Source organism: Poecilia reticulata, linkage group LG21 (assembly GCF_000633615.1).
Source record: "Poecilia reticulata strain Guanapo linkage group LG21, Guppy_female_1.0+MT, whole genome shotgun sequence".
Lineage (NCBI taxonomy): Eukaryota > Metazoa > Chordata > Actinopteri > Cyprinodontiformes > Poeciliidae > Poecilia > Poecilia reticulata.
In genome coordinates this window covers 11,804,275-11,819,810 of record NC_024351.1, presented here as the reverse complement: position 1 = coordinate 11,819,810, position 15,536 = coordinate 11,804,275, and the positions used below count along the sequence as shown (strand labels likewise).

The following is a 15,536-nucleotide window of genomic DNA, read 5'->3' as shown; positions in this document are numbered from 1 at the left end:
ATCTATTAAAATCAACAACGTCCATTTAAAATTATATTGCTGCATATCATTTTGTTTGGTTATTTGGCTATCAACGAAATCCAGCAAAAATGACACGAAGCTATACTTAATACAAATTCACCCACTGCTAACATGGCAGCTAACTGGCATTAGCAACTAACGCCGTATGTTAGAAAGATTTTGTTTTTTGCATGAAAATCTATTTCAGCGAGATAAATATGTAAGACCAATTGAAGGCAAACAATAAGAAATAAAATAAATAAATGAATAGCTTTAAAATAATACCTTATGTTAACACCAAACAGTAGCCTTCAGATCTTCCTTCTCGATGGGAAGGACATAGGATTGTACCAAGTATGTTTCAACGACATGTTTATGCTAAATGATAACACGGTTACAAGGATTGTGTTCGGAAGTTTATTTACAATAAGATACAAGTTAATCCTATGTTTTCTATAGAATTCATTCAATATAGTCCGACAACGTCCTATTTACTGTTTTCACACAGATTTATTATGACTTTATTTGGTACGTTCCTTTACCCTTTCACCTATGACGTAGCACCCAAAATGGCTGCTTCAAACCCGCTAACAGAAAAGTCTTGATTTTCAAGTAATAATAAATAATAACTTTAAGGTTACTTTCTTATATTCAAAAGAAGGATATATTTATTTAACGTTATATTCTGTCGCTCTTTTGACGTTTTCAGCTTTCTTTTAGTTATCTACCTAGCATGTAGCTAGCATGCTAAATAGCCGTTGCCCGGTAAACGGCTAACAATCGTTGTCAAAGCCAAACTGGATTAATGTTTTATCTTGCTACATACATTTACGTTTATTCTCATGCAGCTCACGTTGTATTCCATTTTGTGGAATTAAGCTTTTAAAAAAAACACTTTTGCTTGCCTTTGAATGACTCGTTATAGTTGGCCTTTGTTATAGAGACCCAACAATTAAAGTTGGATTGATGAAGACGGGTTTGTGCTTTTGTTGAGAAAAGTAAAGGAAAAATGACTTCCATTATCAAGCTGACAGCCGTGTCAGGGGTCCAGGAGGAATCGGCTCTTTGCTACCTGCTGCAGGTGGATGAATTTCGCTTCCTCCTGGACTGTGGATGGGACGAGAACTTCTCAATGGACATTATTGATGCCATGAAGCGGTGAGTATGATTACAGATGTCAAAGTTTTATTTATGTATTGCATTTCGACTTTAATAGAACACAGAAAGTTGTTGCGTTCTTTTATTTTCAGTGGGTTAGATCATTGTTCTCGTACATGTTTTGGATGATATAAAAACTAAATCTGGAAGGTGCATCTGATCCAGAAGGCTGTTGCCAGAGTTCTGAACGATACGTGGAAAATGGGTCAGATTACACCAGACCTGGAATCTCACTGCTCATAAAAGGACAGGATTCAAAATCTTGTTCCTCAAAAAATAAATCACCCTAAAAAATGTTTTAAATGTTATATATATAACTTTCAAGAGCTAAATCAAAATTGTTTGTAGAAAGCTTCTAACTTTTTTTTTGTTATCTCTGTATTGCGTTTTTGCTGTCAGATATGTTCACCAGGTTGATGCAGTCCTGCTGTCTCACCCTGACCCCATTCACCTGGGAGCCCTGCCCTACGCTGTGGGCAAACTGGGTCTGAACTGCACCATCTACGCCACCATTCCTGTCTACAAAATGGGTCAGATGTTCATGTATGATCTATATCAGGTACAGTACTGCAAGTTAAGGTTTAAGGTAAATAAATGTCATATTTGCAAGAATAGGACTGATTCCTTGAATGCTTATTTCTTGTTCTAGTCGAGAAACAACAGTGAAGATTTCACGCTCTTCACCCTGGATGACGTGGACAGTGCTTTTGATAAAATCCAGCAGCTGAAATACTCACAGATTGTCAATCTGAAAGGTGAGACGAAAATCAAGTGCCTCGTTTTCTATAACCTTTCATAAGAAGATGATTTTATAAAAGTTATTTTCTTTTCGTTGCAGGAAAGGGGCACGGTCTGTCGATCACTCCTCTCCCAGCCGGACACATGATCGGAGGCACCATTTGGAAAATTGTCAAGGACGGGGAGGAGGAAATAGTTTATGCAGTGGACTTCAATCATAAGAGAGAAATGTAAACGGACACAAAAACATAGTTGTGTAAGCAAGATCTTAAGCCGTACATCAGTTGCTAATTTGCGTGCTCTTCTACTCTGTCTGTTCCAGCCACCTTAACGGCTGCACACTGGAGAGCATTAGTCGACCGTCTTTACTCATTACAGATTCCTTCAATGCTGCTTATGTACAGCCACGCCGCAAACAAAGAGACGAGCAGCTGCTTAGTGAGTAATACGCACAGAAGTCTTTACAGTAAAAAGCACCTTCGGTTCAGTAAGCATGAAACTATATAGAAAACTCTGTCTGTGCCTTTACTAATGGGCTGTATCATCATCCTCCTTTAATACCCACAAAGCGAACGTAATGGAGACCCTCCGTGGTAATGGTAATGTCCTTATTGCCGTGGATACGGCCGGCCGCGTGCTGGAGCTGGCACAGCTCCTCGACCAAATTTGGAGGACGAAGGACGCTGGGCTCGGCGTTTACCCGCTAGCGCTGCTCAACAACGTCAGCTACAATGTGGTGGAGTTCTCCAAGTCCCAGGTACCAATCAGTATCACACTTTCATACAATTAAATTTTGGTTTTAATGAAGTCCAAAAGATATTAAGTATTTCAGTTGTAGCACAGATATGAGCATGAATGTTGTTGTGATCAGTTTTCTTCCTTAGATTTACAACAAGTAGTTTATAACAAATAGTGATTAAAAAAATTAAACAAAACATGGCTGCAAAATGAAAGCTGAAGCAAAATAGCTAAACAGCTGAAAGTAAAATATTCCCAATAAAACGATGCACACAGATATTGGATAAAGCTATTCAGTTAAAAACATTTTTAAACTCAAATCGAAAGCCATATGCTTATTTAAAAATTGCAGAATAATAAATTGTGTATTTTAAGATCTCAGAAAAATTCTAAGTTGAAAAAAAAAAGTGTCTTCAATTTGCTTTTAAGAACCTTCTGTCTTCCTCTGTATGTTATGTAAAGATGTTCCAGAGCTTCCATATGCTTTACTTATAACTACTGGAATATTTAATAAACGGCTACAAAGAGATACGAGTATTTCTGGAAGCTGAGCCTAATATACTTCGTAGTGTAAGTGAGATCTTCTAAGACCATTAAGAGCGTTGCAAACAAGAAAAATGGTTTCAAATTAATTGCTGAGTTTAACAGGTAACCATAGCAGAACTGAACTTTTAAGTATTGCAACTTTGTAATTGTTTTTTGCAGACAAAGGAGCAGAGCAGGGATCCAATCTGCGAGTAACAAAAGCATGGATTAATAACTCTGTTGTCTGTATTGGCTTGAGAGAAAATTGGCCTTCCTCTGAAAATGTTTTCCTAGTAATAAAATCCAGTTCTGGTTAATGATTTAGTGCGTCTTGAAACTGAGGTTCAAATTAAAAATGTCTTCTTGTTTGCAGGAGTGTTTTAGGGTCTTTCTATCATCTTTATTGTAAGATTTTTTTCAAGCTTTTCCACACTTAGAAAACAATTGCGTTGTTTTCATTCCATTACTATTCATTATGTTGTCTTTCTATCTGTTTATTCTTTTTTTTTTTTTTTCTTGTAAAAACCAAACCCGTCTCTGTAGGTGGAATGGATGAGTGACAAACTCATGAGGTGTTTTGAGGACAAAAGGAACAATCCGTTCCAGTTCCGACACTTGAACCTTTGCCACAGTCTGGCAGACCTGGCCCGGGTACCCAGCCCCAAGGTGGTGCTTTGCAGCCAACCGGACCTTGAGTCTGGCTTCTCCAGGGAGCTCTTCACCCAGTGGTGCCAAAATGCTAAAAATTCCATCATCCTTACCTACCGCACCACGCCTGGCACCCTGGCCCGCTATCTCATCGACAATCCTGGAGAAAAGATGCTGGATTTGGAGGTGAGAGGGGTTTTCGTGCAGAATCTTCCCTGAAAAATGCTGCCATTTGTGCCGATGTTCCAGCATCCCAGAGTCATGATTAACTTCTTCTATGCACATCAGGTCAGGAAACGAGTAAAACTGGAAGGGAAGGAGCTGGACGAGTATGTTGAAAAGGAGAAAGTAAAGAAGGAAGCGGCTAAAAAAATGGAACAAGCCAAAGAGTAAGTTTGAATAATCTCTGAATCTTTAAAGTATGGTTACAGGTTGTTTTTTGTTTTTTTGTTTTAACATGGAATGTAATTATTAAGTAAAATATCTGTGAAAGTTGTTAATTATTGTGTTTAAAGAGGGACTAGTAAAGTCCATAATGTATACTTTTTGATCTAGTAAAAGTACTAGAAACTCAAAAATGGGCCCCTGATTACAAATGGAAAAATGTCGTATGATGTACGAGCTATAAGAAAGAACTTTAGATGGAATTAAGGTGTTTTTTATGGCTTTTTTCAGGGTGGATGTGGATTCGAGCGATGAGAGCGACATGGAAGACGATCTGGATCAGCCGGCTGCGGTGAAAACCAAGCATCATGACCTGATGATGAAGGGCGAGGGGAGCCGCAAAGGAAGTTTCTTCAAACAGGCCAAAAAGTCATACCCCATGTTCCCGGTGCACGAGGAGAGAATCAAATGGGACGAGTATGGAGAAATCATCAGGTGCTGAAGTCTGAATGCAAATCGAAGGAAGTAGAGATTTTTTTTTTTCACCAAGTAACCCATTGTGGGGTTTTTTTCTTAAAGGATTGAAGACTTTTTGGTTCCTGAACTGCAAGCCACAGAAGAGGAGAAGAACAAACTGGAATCTGGGCTGACAAATGGCGACGAACCCATGGACCAGGATTTGTCTGTCGTTCCTACAAAATGTGTCTCAAGTGTTGAGAATTTTGAAATAAAGTGGGTGATTACTCACAAAGTGAACCACACCAGTATAATCTCCATATCTATAAAACTCTTACAATGACCCTGTGTTTCTTCCTCTATGTTATAGAGCGAGGGTGACGTACATAGACTACGAAGGTCGCTCCGATGGCGACTCCATAAAGAAGATCATAAATCAGATGAAGCCCAGACAGCTTGTGATCGTTCACGGGCCACCAGAAGCAAGTCTAGACCTGGCCGAGTCCTGCAAGGCTTTCAGCAAAGACATCAAAGTTTACACACCCAAACTGCAGGAGACTGTGGACGCCACCAGCGAGACGCACATCTACCAGGTCAGTCTCAGGAAACTCTGCTTTTAAAGATGCCCACTGGAGAACCTTTACTGTGGTTTGTTGATTAGGTTTGATAGTCTATCAGGTCAAATCCACATAATGTTTGAGATTAGACTGTGACAAAAGGTAGAGGAGTTGAACTATGAGTTGTGTGTTTCTTCTGCTGTGAAACAAATTCAATTAAGTTGCATTTGTTTTTTCATTAACGCAGCTTCTTTTGTGTAGCTGTGTAACCTTCTCAATCGCCGCAGTGTCTTTCCAAGTCTTAAATTAATGTATCTGAAATTAAGACCTGCCTCAAAATGTCTTGCCTTCTTTGTAAAATATGTATGTTTACCTTAAATACAGTAATCTCTGGACTTTTTGTTGTGGCAGGACTATTTAAACTTGCATATTTTATGTAGTTCATTTTTCTCGTGGGACTTTTCTGTCAGACCACAAGCTTGATTGCTTACATTCTGTGACTCCAGGTGGTTGAGGCTACCGCTAACTAGATGCTAATAGATTCTTACCAGCTAGCTAGATAGCTTTTTGTAAACCATTGCCAATTGGCTGGATGATGTATGGCTCATTTCTGTTTCCAACCTGTGTGATTCTACATGCATTCTGTGCAAAGAATCTTGTGATTATTACTTTATAAAATGTGCAATTTTCCTTTTGTACATCTCTGTCATGATACAAGTCTTACATTTTATTCATTATGGTCTTAAAAGTCCTAAATTTGAGTTGGTGAAACCTGCAGAAACCCTGTAATCCTCTCCCTTCATCTCAACTTAAAGGTGCGGCTGAAAGATTCCCTGGTGAGCTCTCTGCAGTTCTGCAAGGCCAAAGACACGGAGCTGGCCTGGATCGACGGCGTGCTGGACATGCGCGTGGCCAAGGTGGACACTGGCGTGATGCTGGAGGAGGGCGTGAAAGAGGAGACGGAGGACAGCGAGGTTCCCATGGACACCGAACCCGAGCTTGGCATCGACCACAACGCCACGGCCGTGGCGGCGCAGCGCGCCATGAAGAACCTGTTTGGAGAGGACGAGAAGGAGATGTCGGAGGAGAGCGACGTCATTCCCACTCTGGAGCCGCTGCCTCTCACTGAGGTGGGCAGCTGTGGTTTTTCTGTTAGGAAAGCTTCTAGTACACAGCACTGAGTACATTCTGTAAATTCAACATTAACATTTGCATTTATTAAGTCTAAATATTTCTTTCCGACCAAAACAAAAACAAAAAACGGACAGTTGACTTGCATCTTTGAGAAGATATTTTCTTGTGATTTTAATTGTACATGTTCAGAATAGTCTATTAAAAGTTCAGTCTAACTGAGTCAGCTATTTCCTCCTCTCCTCAGATTTCAGGCCATCAGTCTGTGTTCATCAACGAGCCTCGGCTGTCTGACTTCAAGCAGGTCTTGCTGAGAGAGGGCATCCAGGCTGAATTTGTGGGTGGAGTTCTGGTGTGCAACAATGTGGTGGCCGTCCGCAGGGTGAGCGTCCAAACCCCTCTGTCCGTATCCTCTTTTTGATCATGCGGGCGGTCAGTCAGCGTACAGAAGACATTCAGCACGACAGATGTCATTTGACGCAGCTTGTCAGCCTTTTCCTTTTGATCATCACTGTTCATTTCATGAAGCATTGAGTTTGAGCACAACGGGCTACTGTTATGGAAAGTAGCCTGAGTTGTTGGTGATGAAGAAGAAGTTGACATGAGAAATAATTGTTGTAATTCTTGGATAAGGATATTAAAACAAAGTGGAGGAGAGAAATTCCTGGAGTTCCTGGATTTCCAGGAATCAGTTTCTGGATCCCTGCATCTGGTGATCAACCAATTTATTTTGTCCATCAATTTTTTTTTATCCGTAGTTTTTTTTTCCATGCACTGCCCCCATAAAATATAGAAGTTTACATACAGTGAATAAAAAAAACGTGTTTTTTTTTCCTTCACTGTATGAAGTTTAATCGGAACAAATTTCTCGTTTTAGATCAGTTAAAATGACCAAAATTATATCTGTTTTCTAATTGCCACAATAATGAGAGAACAAAAATGTCGGTAATTTCTTTTTCAGTGTCTTCTTGTGTGGCCATTATTTCTTTTCCCCATCTGTTCATTATTATTTCATCTGTTTTTCCATCATTCCACCTATTTTTAAATCCATCTATAATCCATCTTCCCTTCCTTTTTAATTGTTCTTTTTGCAGATCCCATATTCAGACTTTTATGACTTGAAAATATCTCTTCATTCTTTTTCTGGAATTTTGTATTTCAACTTTAGGAACTGGCTCAAAAGGAAAATTAATTATGAAAGTTGCATAGGAAGCCTTTTTTTAAGACTTCATGTTGACACCAGACTTGTTATAAGACACTTTCATTAAGCCCGTACAGTTATAATGAGTTATCTTAAGAGACAGAGGAGCAGAGATTACCTAAGTAGAATATAAAATACCCAGTGGCACATGAAGATATCTCACCTTAGGTGAAAGATCAGTCAGGATTTAACCAGAGTACAAGCTGAAGCCAGGATGCTAACAACAAACTGCATAATTGACAAGAACCTAAAATAGATGCAACACAGAAAATGAAATCAAAGAGAGCTGTGACCAGTAACAAAGCTTTTTCGGATGCTATTTAAATGGGAAATCTTGATCTGAATTCATGAGACACTTCCAAAAAAAAACAAACGTCTGCACAAAAGAATAGCGAACAAACCGTAAAGATGTTTTTCTCTGCAGCGATCTGCTGCACAAGGTTTGTTTATCTCTGCTGAGAGATGCAACCTCGTTGCTTCAGGGCTGAGGTGACCTGTGAATCTTTCTGTTCTTTTTGCTCAGACGGAGCCTGGACGCATCGGCCTAGAAGGCTGCCTGTGTGACGACTACTATAAGATCCGGGAGCTGCTGTATCAGCAGTACGCTGTTGTGTAGCAGCAGCAGAAGAAGAAGAAGAAAAAGACCCCCATGGATGCAGAAAACGGCATCTTTGTACACAAACTTTAGAAGGACTTTAATACAGTCTATGCCCTGTGGATTGTTCCATCCTCACTGTAAAACCTTTTGTATATTTCCCCTTTTATACATTAGTTCCAGACGTTTTTTTTATTGTTTACATTTATAAAGTGAAAGGCAGATTGTGTACCTTTATGGACTTCTTCATATGAACACCTGTGAAATTGTCACATTTCTATGAATCCACCCCCTGGGAAGCTATTTTCCACTTACTGTCAGTAAATTGTTTGTCCTGCAAACGGATCATTGTGTGTTTGTCTCTATTATATGTGTTCAGCCAATTTTATTGTGGTAATTTGAACAATATTGTCACTAATATACACTTTGAACAGTACTGTCCCTCTTTATTGTAAAGATGGTAAAGTAATTATTGCAGCAACTTATGGTCACGCTGAAATTTTGTCATAAAAGAAAAAAACATGCATTTTATGCACATAAAAAAAAAATCAAGAAAAAAATGTTTTATAAAGTAACCATTGCAGCAAATATTGATACTCTCAATGAGCCTATAAACAGTAAATGTAACACTTTTCTTAGTTTAATTTACTTGTTTAAGTTTATGAGTATCTAGGTAGATATTGTTACTAGTATTTCATAACCTGTTTCCCAGAAGTATAGATATAATAACACTCGGATTGATTCCTTTTAGAAAATAGCTAAAGAAAATGTTAAGGGCGTAGAAAGAAATATCTTGGCGTCAACAAGTTCACCCAATCATTAGGTGATGTCTGCATACCATTCAGATGCTTGGGAGTCGGTAAAAAGTCTTTTCTGTCCCACCATCATAAATGTAAACATGTGAAGTTTGCAGAACTTTAACTAAATCCCTGTGCTTCAATCCAATAAAAGTTTGGTTTCTAAGAAACAAACACTTCAAGTGGGTTTATGGTGAAACAAAGGGTTAATATGTAAAAAGTAACAAGTACGGTGGAGGTGCCGTTACACTGTGGGTCTGTTTTTATTTTTTCAAAGTCCTGGTGACCTTTTTAGACTGTGTGCTAACAGGAACTCCTTTTAGTATCCCACAAAACGTAAAACATTAGTATACCCTGTAAAATGGGCATTTGGTTGCATTTGATCTTCCCACAGGATAATAATTAAAAAAATAAAGCCAAATTAACAGAAAAAAGGGTTCACCAGACATAAGATCAAGCTTCATTCATAGCCATTTCAGTCCACAGATGTACAAAAGAAGAAGAAGGAAAAAAAAACTGGAGTGATCTGAAGAGAGAGCATATGAGAGGATTCAGGACTCTGGGGAGATTATGCAAAGAGGAAAGAGCAAAGACCTTTCTGTCTGCTCAAACCTTGTGAAGTTAGAGGAAGTACAAGTGCTGCTCCTGGTTGAAGGTGATTGCTTAAGCGACAGCTGTACATAAAGCTTATATTGAAGGTACTGGTGTGGATGAGATCTTTCCACAGTAGAACTTTTCTTGCACGTTTTGTTGAAAGTCTTCTTCTGAAGCCCTCTCTCGTTGAGTCCCTCAAGGCTCTGTTCTTGTGTCCTTACTATTCTTACTCTGTATGATTATTCTGGGCAGTGTTTTAAGAACTACACAATAAGAAAATGTTTAAATTCGCTTTCTCGTGAGCCATTTTTTTTGTCATGTTGAAATCAAATCCTCAACAAAAGAGCAATAGTCATCTTTGATCCTAATTAGTTCTCACAAAAGCACTCAATCCTAAGCAGTTGAGTAATATTTTATTATTGAACCCTATTATTTAAAGCTAATCATTTTAATTCACCTTAGCATAGTTGCTGAGCATCAGGATTCAAACCGACGGGCACACTTTGGCAGGCCCCTTTTAAATTTCTTCAGAAACGTTCAAGAATTTTATTACTGTGCACGTTTTAAAATATGTCCTTTCATTTTTCTAATTAACTTGTATTATTACTGTGTACAAGCTTTTTCTTTGGGGACTTTATGCACAGGATGTTTACGGCTGTTTAAATATGTGCAATAAACAGAAGCTTGATCTGACTTTATTCGAGCTTCACGTCCTAACCAGGTGAACTAGTTGCTGCAGCAACAGCAGATGGAGACATTTTTCAAAGACATCGAACCAGCTTCTGAATACCCCTATCAAATGCAGCCAGGCCATCTGTAGCTACAGTGATGGGATGGCATTGTCACTAAAGTCATAACCAGGATTGGATTTAATTGAGCCTGCTGTTGAGAGCCGGGATTAACATGTAATTCATGAAATGTTTTAGCAAAGGAAAATAAATAGGTAATAACTTGAATTCCCCTGACTGTTTGTCTCTTATATCTTCTAGAATGCGCCTCGTCTGAGCTGCTGTGAGGTGTAGCAGATTAGAAAGTTGGTTTGCTGAGGATGGAGGTTGGCTGGCGTGATGTGTCCTCTGCAGCAGCAGTGGTGGTGGTGGTACAGTGACTCGGCTGATTACCTTCGCAGCCTACTGTGAATCCCTGGAGTGGATCCTTACCGCGGGCAGCTGTGGAATACCTCTTTCATGGATACACCAAAAACAAACCTCTTTCCTTCCCCCCTCACCTCAGCCTCTCACATCATCACACACACACACACACGCTTGCAACAGGATATGATAGCATATGAAGTAATCACAGGGATGGGGAGGGAGGATACACATACCCACACACACACACTTGAGTAGTGAAAGGAATTGTATGGGAGTGTGTATGTGTGTGGTTGAATGAGTTAGGCTCAAGCACGGCTGACTGGATGACGTGCAGCCCTGGTTTTATACAGTTGCATAAGGCACAGTTTTGCACTTTAGAAACATTAAAATTTAAATGCTCTTTTTTTCTTTTTTTTTTTTTTAATCCCCGGCTCGCTCAGAGACGCACAACAAAAACTTCCGTGTTCAGGAGAGCGCCCATGATGCTATTGTTTATTTGCCCCCACCTCCCCTGAACCCAAGTAACCTGTGACAGACTGGAGCAGAGAGAGAGAGAGAGAGAGAGAGAGTGCAGATGAGGAGGAGCTCTTTGTGCCACAGAGCATGCCATCCTCTGCCCAGTCACCGCTTTTCATTTTGATAATTGACCGCCAACGCCAGAAATGTCCATCAGCTAATCCTCTTAGCTTTCATAATGCTGACTCCGTCACAGAAGCCCCTGTTTTAATGTAACAAGCAGCTAAGCCCGCAGCACAGGGCAGAAACGCCTTGGGGGCACAGAGGCTACTCTGCCCCCTGGAGGCCACCGAGAGACCCGCTTTCAGCTCCACAAGTGCGCTGTCAATCTGTCGGACTGAGTCAAATCATGATTCCGTAACCTGGCTCCAGGGTGAACACACCACTGTGCCTTTCACACTGTACACGTTGGCACAAAGCTGCACTCAAACAGAAAGCATCCAGTTCCTGAATGTCCATTCATCTGCGCATGTTGGAGAATGAATGAGAAAACGAATGAAGTCAATCCCGTTATGAGTTGCACGTCTCTCTTCTCTAAGCAGACCACGTCATACCGGTGACATCAGTGTGGAAATGTGAATAGGGGACAAAGTCCCCAAAAACCGCACAGCTTTCAAAAGAGACATAAGGCACAAAAATCCCATGATGCGGTGCTAAAAAAAAAAAATGAAGCTGTCACTTTGCCCAAATGGACATCATGAAGATTTTATTATTATTTTTGGGTTTAAAACAATAAGCAAGAGTCAGAAATTAACAGCAGGCCTATGACGCTTTGAGAATTGAAAAACATACTTACAATGGACTTAAAACTCCCCAGCTTAGTTTATTAAAAAAAAAAAAAAATCAGAAATGTGTCTTTGAGAAGGATGCTAATAGAAATACATTCTTAGAAAGATTTTCAGTCAGGAAATCTGAAATAAGTCATTTTGGTTGTGATTCTCTTAAGCAAGTGGCTTTTCACACTTAGACACACAGCAGGAATACTCATGAGAACAAATACATAAAGACACTTGCTTTCCAGATTATCTACAGCCCACAAAACGACAGTTGCCATGTTGCCTTTTGATAAAACAATGGTCTTTGTTGGATGCATTCATGACTAGGACTGATCCTGTCTGAGTCCCTTGCTGAGACATGTGCTTGTCTCAATGATTATGCGTATGTGGCTAGATATTTAGGACAGATCACATGAGACTGTTTTGCCCAGCCAAGGTACAAGCAGCACATTCTCTTCCTCTCAGAGCAAAACGAACCAGTCGGTCGTCCGTAACTTGAGGTGATGCAAGCCATAGGATCAGGAAAAGCGTTTTTTTATTTTTTTTTATTGGACAAGGGCAGCATCGGCCTCTTAGCGAGCTGCACACAGCCTGACGAGTGGTCACAGCCAGTCAGCAGAATGCAACCTGGTCAGCCTGCTCTTTCCACTCAGCACATCAGAGCGACCCGGCTTGATCTGATGTGACACACATGACACCACCTTGAGAGCTGCGAGGAGACCCTGCCGATGATTAATTCCAGCTCAGACACCACAATGGAGATCAGCTTCCCCGTGTTTACCCTCGGAGACGCCTCTGCCAAACTCAGGACTCCGGCCTACACTACAGGCTGAGTAAAGCCAGGCCGTGAATCATTTTGCACCGAGAGACGTGGATACGAAAACAAGCAGTGTCCAGAGTGAGGAGCGTGAATCCGGAGAAGTGACTCAGCTCTGTAACAGTTTATCTGAAAGAAGCTCAGTTTAGATCCAATGCAATGGTTGTGAGCAGACCCAGAATAGGTAAAGCTAAAACTTCCCTGGTTTGTTTAAATTGTAAAAGGGAAGTTCGGCCGTTGTTTTAATTAGCCTATCCCAACATTTCCACAGTTTTGTTGTCCAAATATGCCAAAAAAAAATATTTATTCCTTTTCTATCTTCGGTCTGGCCTTGAATGTTTTTCTTAGTGAGCAAAGGTTTCCTCCTTGCACAACTTTCTCTGCAGTCTCTTTGTGACGTTACAGATATTCAATTTCAAATCTATCAGTTATGCATGCTGCAAACCTGACATATGGAAGAGTGGGAAGAATAAATGATAACTGAAATTAAGTCATGTAATTGACAGCAAATATGTTGAATGAGGTGTGTGAAGGAAAACTAACACATCTCTAGAGTGAAACACAGTGGAGGGAGCGTCATGCTGTGGAGGCGCTTTCTTTAGCAGAGAAAGGACGAAGTTTAGATAAAGCTACGTAGGGCAAATAATTTTAGTCTTTTAGAGAGCAAAAAACACTTAAAATGAATCCAGAGATTGGATCAAAGCATATGTCGGCGATCGAATGGCCCAATCAAAGTCCATCCCGGAATCTAACTTTCCAATCAGTTCCAATCATTTTTGCAAAGAATGCAAATGATTGCCACACTTTTGTATTTGTCAAAAAAAAAAAGTTTTAAACCAGGCTTCCTTTTCCTTCCGTTTCACAATTATGTAATACTTTGTGTTTGTCTGTCACATAACATCCCAATAACACACTATGTAGAGGTATGTAAGTGTTATAAAAATACTTTTGGAAGATTTGACCACAGAGCTTGTGATGGTGCTGGGGATCATTGTCAGTAGACAACAGTTCCTTTGCCAGCGACTTTGCCAACCCCAACTATGACATTGGTACTAACAACCTGATCCCCTCCTACTGGTTGTAAAATGATCAACAGTCAATTCCCTTTCTCGTCACAACATGGAGAACATTGTGAGCGGTGCTGACCGAGAGCGCTGTTACGTATGCGCTCAAAGCAACCAGCAGCACAGAACTGCGCAATTTAACACACGGTAGCCTACGGGGTGTTATGAATGTCATGATCCAGGCCGAAACTGACTCAGACTCTCAGCTAAAAATGTCATCATATGTCCTCCGCAGTGTGGAAGAAAAATAACTCATATTTGCAAAACTACATGGAGAGTTTCAGAGCCGCAGAAAAAAAAAAAAAAAATTAAAGACGCATGCAAAGCTCGCACTCACAAATAGACAGATGAACTCAATATTCAACTAGAAACTCTTTTTAAAAAGTCACTCTCCATGCCTGCTTATGAATATTTAGACTTTGACATTAACAACTCCTACTCATCGCCCTCCTACACTGCAACTAAAACTTTTGTGTCCAATATGTAGCTTGCACAGGGTGATGAAAATCACACAGCAGGGAAATCTACAGGCCGTTCTGATTTTATTGCATGCCCCCCTTCAGCTTCAAGAGATTGCTTTGTAAGGACTTACTTTCACTTGTCCTCTGTTTCAGAGAACAGCTTCCTACATTAATATAGACTTTGTGGCCTGTCTTCGCGGTACTGATCCTATCTTTTCAGAATGAATGGCCAGCATGTTCTGAAGTGAGTCTGAATGGGGCTCTCCACTCTACATTTCCAAGGGGAAAAGGTTGCTCTTTGCCTGTCTACCCATCCCTTTCTGCCCTGCAGAGAAAAGAATAATGAAGTTATTTATGTGCTGCTCATTACAAAAGGTTAAGTCTCTTTAAGATATAACCAGGATTTTTTTTTTCAGTCATATGGCCGATGCCTTAAGAATCGCCGAATGACTTAATTCCTTTTACGTTTCCTAAACTGAATAAAAGCATTCAGGAAAACTGAACTGATGTCTGAAAGAATGAAGCTGATTATCTTAAGTGAAAATAGTTTATTGTATAAATTTTCTGTATAGATAAACAATTATTTAGTTTATCTAGGACAGAGATAATCTGTTAAACGCTAAAATAATATTCCGATCAGAGGTATTTGCTAGTTATGTAGTAATGATATATAAATTGTTGCATAGCAGCAGCAATGGAAAGGGCTCCACAAAGGAAAGATGAACAGCCAGGGGTCATGCCATTTGATTTGTTGAACTCAGTTTATACCCAGAATTTTATGTGGCACATAATAGTCTTCCTCAGAAGATGGAAAAGCCTCTAAAAGAGCCTTAAAAAACCAAGATATATTTATTTGTGAAATCTTTTTAATAATCTGTGAAAAAGATCACTTGATAAATCCGTCAAAAGCTGTTTTGAATACTATAGAACATATATGTTTGACAAGATGTGCTTTGCAGGGAAGCTTTACACAAACGTTACCAATGGCAAACTATTTCTTCAACAGGACGCTAAATGAAAGGTATATCCTAGCAGGACTTTATAAATGAGCAATGCTAACCAAGCAAGTTTTTTTCAAATGCTAGGCAGCAGGGGTGTATGTTAGCAAATGACATGCTAATTGTCCTAACTAATAGGTAACTGCAAGGCCATTTAACACTACATAGGAAATAGGTGAGTTATTATATTTTTGTTTATTACTAAAATACCTTAAGATGATGAAATTGAGAGAACATATATTTGTATATATACATTTCTTTTCTTTTTTAAAATTGTTTAATATATAT

General features: G+C 39.6%; 1 protein-coding gene across 1 annotated transcript; it reads left to right on the top strand.

The window, feature by feature from the left end:
- Positions 1-549: 549 nt before the first annotated feature.
- cpsf2 (cleavage and polyadenylation specific factor 2) lies at positions 550-8,476 on the top strand. The gene is made up of 14 exons (XM_008397459.2): positions 550-1,158; positions 1,558-1,717; positions 1,808-1,913; positions 1,997-2,126; positions 2,219-2,334; positions 2,466-2,653; positions 3,703-3,993; positions 4,096-4,196; positions 4,483-4,686; positions 4,771-4,923; positions 5,018-5,240; positions 6,020-6,334; positions 6,583-6,717; positions 8,060-8,476. The coding sequence occupies exons 1-14, from the start codon at positions 1,010-1,012 to the stop codon at positions 8,150-8,152; spliced, it is 2,364 nt and encodes a 787-aa protein (XP_008395681.1). The 5' UTR covers positions 550-1,009; the 3' UTR covers positions 8,153-8,476.
- The last annotated feature ends 7,060 nt before the right edge of the window (positions 8,477-15,536 follow it).

Bases quoted from the DNA above. Each gene is read 5' to 3' on its own strand.
- cpsf2 (XM_008397459.2), top strand. From the start codon at position 1,010: ATGACTTCCATTATCAAGCTGACAGCCGTGTCAGGGGTCCAGGAGGAA. The intron at 1,159-1,557 runs GTGAGTATGATT...TTTTGCTGTCAG, and splicing joins ATTATTGATGCCATGAAGCG to ATATGTTCACCAGGTTGATG. The intron at 4,197-4,482 runs GTAAGTTTGAAT...GGCTTTTTTCAG, and splicing joins AAAATGGAACAAGCCAAAGA to GGTGGATGTGGATTCGAGCG.